Source organism: Coenobita brevimanus, chromosome 62 (assembly GCF_032717465.1).
Source record: "Coenobita brevimanus isolate Jiangsu-jjx chromosome 62, ASM3271746v2, whole genome shotgun sequence".
NCBI classification, from domain to species: domain Eukaryota; kingdom Metazoa; phylum Arthropoda; class Malacostraca; order Decapoda; family Coenobitidae; genus Coenobita; species Coenobita brevimanus.
In genome coordinates this window covers 41,029,139-41,032,931 of record NC_137015.1, presented here as the reverse complement: position 1 = coordinate 41,032,931, position 3,793 = coordinate 41,029,139, and the positions used below count along the sequence as shown (strand labels likewise).

Genomic DNA, 3,793 nt, shown 5'->3' with positions numbered 1-3,793 from the left:
AACCACTATCTCATCATCCCACGGCAACCTTATTTAATAAAAGGCCTTCCACCCAGGAAGGAATCAGGCAGCATGAGGATAGGACTTCTAATTACTGCCTTCTTCCCGTGCAAGGAGAACACTCAGAAAATGCTTTTGGAATTCTTTCAGCCAATTTCTTTAGGTGTTTAGAACTCCTAGCATCATATGGAATCTCATGGAGAGACAGGCTGACAAATGAGGAAGTTGAAGGAATGTTGTGGTGTTGATGTGGATGTGATACTGAAGCGATTAGGGAGAAACACATTAAGGTGGTTTTGGCCAATGTGGTGAGGATGGACAGTGAGAGACTGATGAGGAGAGTGTATGTGAGTGAGGTGGAGGGGAGATGGAGAGGGACGCCAAGGATGAGATGGAGGGAATGGAGCTGGAGAGGTATAACAGAGAGGGTGTGTGAGCTGGGAGCAGGGGAGTGAAATGGCAGGGGACAGAGTGACATGGTAGGCGATTTGTTTGTGGCCACCTTACGTGGGATTAAGGCTGTCTGGCAACAGACAGACAGACAGACAGATTTAAATGTTGCTGGGTAGTGAGAGCAGCAGCCCTGAAAGCCTCGGGTACCTACACTCCTGTTGGGGCAAAGAAAGGGAGGATCGGAGTGTACCAAGAAATAATTTTCAATGTCACATTACTGATTAATTAAGCTGATTACTGAGAATACTGTAGTGGTAATAGTAGTAGTAGTAGTAATAGTAGTAGTAATAATTGTGATGGTAGTATAGTAGTAGATAGTAGCTGTTGTGATGGTTGTAGCTTCCTTAGTTACGTACAGAGAGACACTGTTGATGTTTAAATTACTACAGGCATGTTGGAGTCTTTATAAACAATACAAACAGATAGGTATTGATATTTTATAGAGGTGTGACCAAAAGAAATGGGACTCTTGGCTGCTAATGACACAATTCATCATCCACACAGTAATGAAGTACATCCATAGTGTTGCCCAACATCTCAGCACTGTATGAGAAAAAGCAGCACTTCAATTAACCTATTATCTTTCTTTTCACAGGTGGTTTTGTAGCTCCTGTCAAGTGTCCTCTGTCACAGAATGAGCCTTGAGCAAGAGGATTTAACATTAAGTTCTTGGCTAACTTGGGAAAAACTCCAGCAGAAACCCATGCCATGCTGAAGGATTTGTATGGACAGAAAACAGTGTCCCGTACACGTGTCTGTGAGTGGCACAAGAGGCTCAGGATGGGTGGGTTGACGTGGAGGATGACCCAAATCCAGGACGTCCCTCAACAACAAGAAATGATGCCAACATCCAGAAGGTCAAGGAATTGGTGTGGAGTGATCACGGACTGATGATCAAAATGATGGATGAGCAACTGGGATTGAATAGGGAGTCAGTGAGGTCCATCTTATTGGAAGTTGTGGGTATGCGGAAGATTTGTGCAAAGTTGGTGCCCAAACTGCTCTTTGAGGACCAACAGACCCGCCGTGTGGATGTGTCACGGGACATTTTGGAGCATCACCCTGCGCCATCCTGTGCTTCTTGTGCCACTCATAGACACATGTACAGGACACTGTTTTCTGTCCCTACACATCCTTCAACACGGCAAGGGTTTCTGCTGGAGTTTTTCCCAAGTTAGCCAAGAAATTTATGTTAATCCTTTGCTCAAGGCTCATTCTGTGACAAAGGACACTTGATAGGAGCTACAAAACCACCTGTGAAAAGAAAGATAATAGGTTAATTGAAGTGCTGCTTTTCTCATGCAGTGCTGAGATGTTGGGCAACACTGTGATGTACTTCATTACTGTGTGGCTGATGAATTGTGTGATTAGCAGCCAGTGTCCCGTTTCTTTTTTGTCACACCTCGTATGTTTGTATCGTTTCTAAAGGCTCCAACATGCCCACAAATAAGTGGGTTTACTAGGTGCTCTCCTGATGCAGTACAGCCTATGAATTGCTATGCAACTTTAACTTTAACTTATCCTAAAACTACCATCTCTCCATCTTGATTGCTGAGTTGTGCCAAAAGATTAGCACTAGAATATGGTGCTAGTTATGAAGAAGTATCATGGAAAGGATGCAGAGTTGCTGTACTATATTGTCTTTTTCTTTCTTATGATGTATGAAATAGGCTTCAAAAGGATGGAAACCTGGGCCAAGTTAAAGTTAAGACGGTATACTGTAGCTAGTCATGTTATTTCAAGATTTTGTTGGTACTGCATTCTTTAACATGCAGTAGAAGTGGTGCATTTAAGAAACAAAAAATCTGCAGTTACCGGTACTATTAATATTATTATTACCATTATTATTAGTACCAGTATTACTGTTATTATTATTATTATTATTATTATTATTATTATTATTATTATTGTTACAGTATTATTATAATTATTACTATATTATAACATTACACAAACCAGGGCAAGCAGCACCAAACCTGGCTGTGAAAGCAAAAGGTGGAATGATGCAGGAGACAGCAGCTTCAGCCTGCACTCCACCTGGTTTGCACCCAGATGACCCATGGGCCACAGCAGCAATATTATTCTTATTGTTGTATAGTCCCATGGCTCATTTGGCTGCAACACGAGCTTGGTGAACTGAGAGGCTCAAGTTGCCCTTCACTTGCTACTCACCATGCTCCTTTCAGGGGAGAGGGAGTTGAAGAACATTTGTATAATCAGTTATATTGGCTGCACCACTGGAAAATGTCTGTCTGTGTATCTGTCTATAGCCAGACACCATAATCCTGTATTGGGTGACCACAAACAAATCACGTCCATGTCTCCCTGTCCTCTGCCATTTGGCTGCCCTCCCTCCAACACATCCCCCTCTCTCATATAAAGTCCCGGTATCTCTCCACTCCATGCCTTTATCTCAATTATGTTCTCTCCCTCTTTGCCTCTACCATCTACCAATATTTTATTATTCAACAGGTACAGTAATGTTGTCTCCGGACGTCCCTGAATTCATACCAAGGAGCCAGCAGGTGACACAGGTGACAAAGAGAGAGGGCAACACTTCTGAACCTTTTGGACAAAGAGATGCACAGCAGAAGAACATTACCACTTCTGAAGCCACAGGATGGCAGAGTCAAACATAAGGAGAACACTACCACTGGGTCAGTACTTCATGGACATGCTTCTCCATCGCAGTATCCCCTAAGTGATCAGTCTGGTTTAAGAAAAGATGAACCTGAGTATAATAAGAGTGACAGACCTAAGTTTTCCCTAAATGATCAATCAGGTGTTAGGAGAGATGATTGCAAATATGATAAGAGTGACAGATTCAAGTTTACAAGTGATCAGTCAAGTTTTAAGAAAGATGATCATAAATGTGTTAAGAGTGACAGCCCCAGGTTTACTCAGGAGGATCAGCAGCCAGAGAATGCTACTGCTGCTGTGTCCAAATATAACTTAAATTCTCAGTCAAGTGTAAAGAAAGACTATAGTAAACATGGTCACAGACACAGATTTACTGAACGTGGATCAGTGTCACCTCAAAATGACACAACTGCTTGGAGACTCAGAGCTTCAGATTCCAGTAATTGGAGTGTTAAAGAGGAGGCCCAGGGTACCAGTATATCCACAAATTTAGCAGCTCATGACCACCCTCTTGATTCAAAATCCCTGACAAGTCATAAGGCAGAGGAAGAGGAAGCAGAGAAATATCAGTCAAAAAAAGATACACCAAGAAAAGACAGGAACAAGGCTAAGAAATATAACTTTGCCACAAGTGAGGTGTATTTTTCCAGCAGCCCATCAATAAATGCATCAAGGGATGAAACAGTCACGTATAAGAAAA

At 42.3% G+C, this 3,793-nt stretch overlaps 1 protein-coding gene across 1 annotated transcript; it reads left to right on the top strand.

The window, feature by feature from the left end:
• Window positions 1–1,226: 1,226 nt before the first annotated feature.
• On the top strand, window positions 1,227–1,631 carry LOC145404051 (protein GVQW3-like; the record flags this gene model as incomplete). Its single annotated transcript, XM_080275656.1, has 1 exon — window positions 1,227–1,631. A coding segment is annotated over one exon (405 nt), but the record flags the coding sequence as incomplete, so codon positions are not given.
• Between the last annotated feature and the right edge of the window lie 2,162 nt (window positions 1,632–3,793).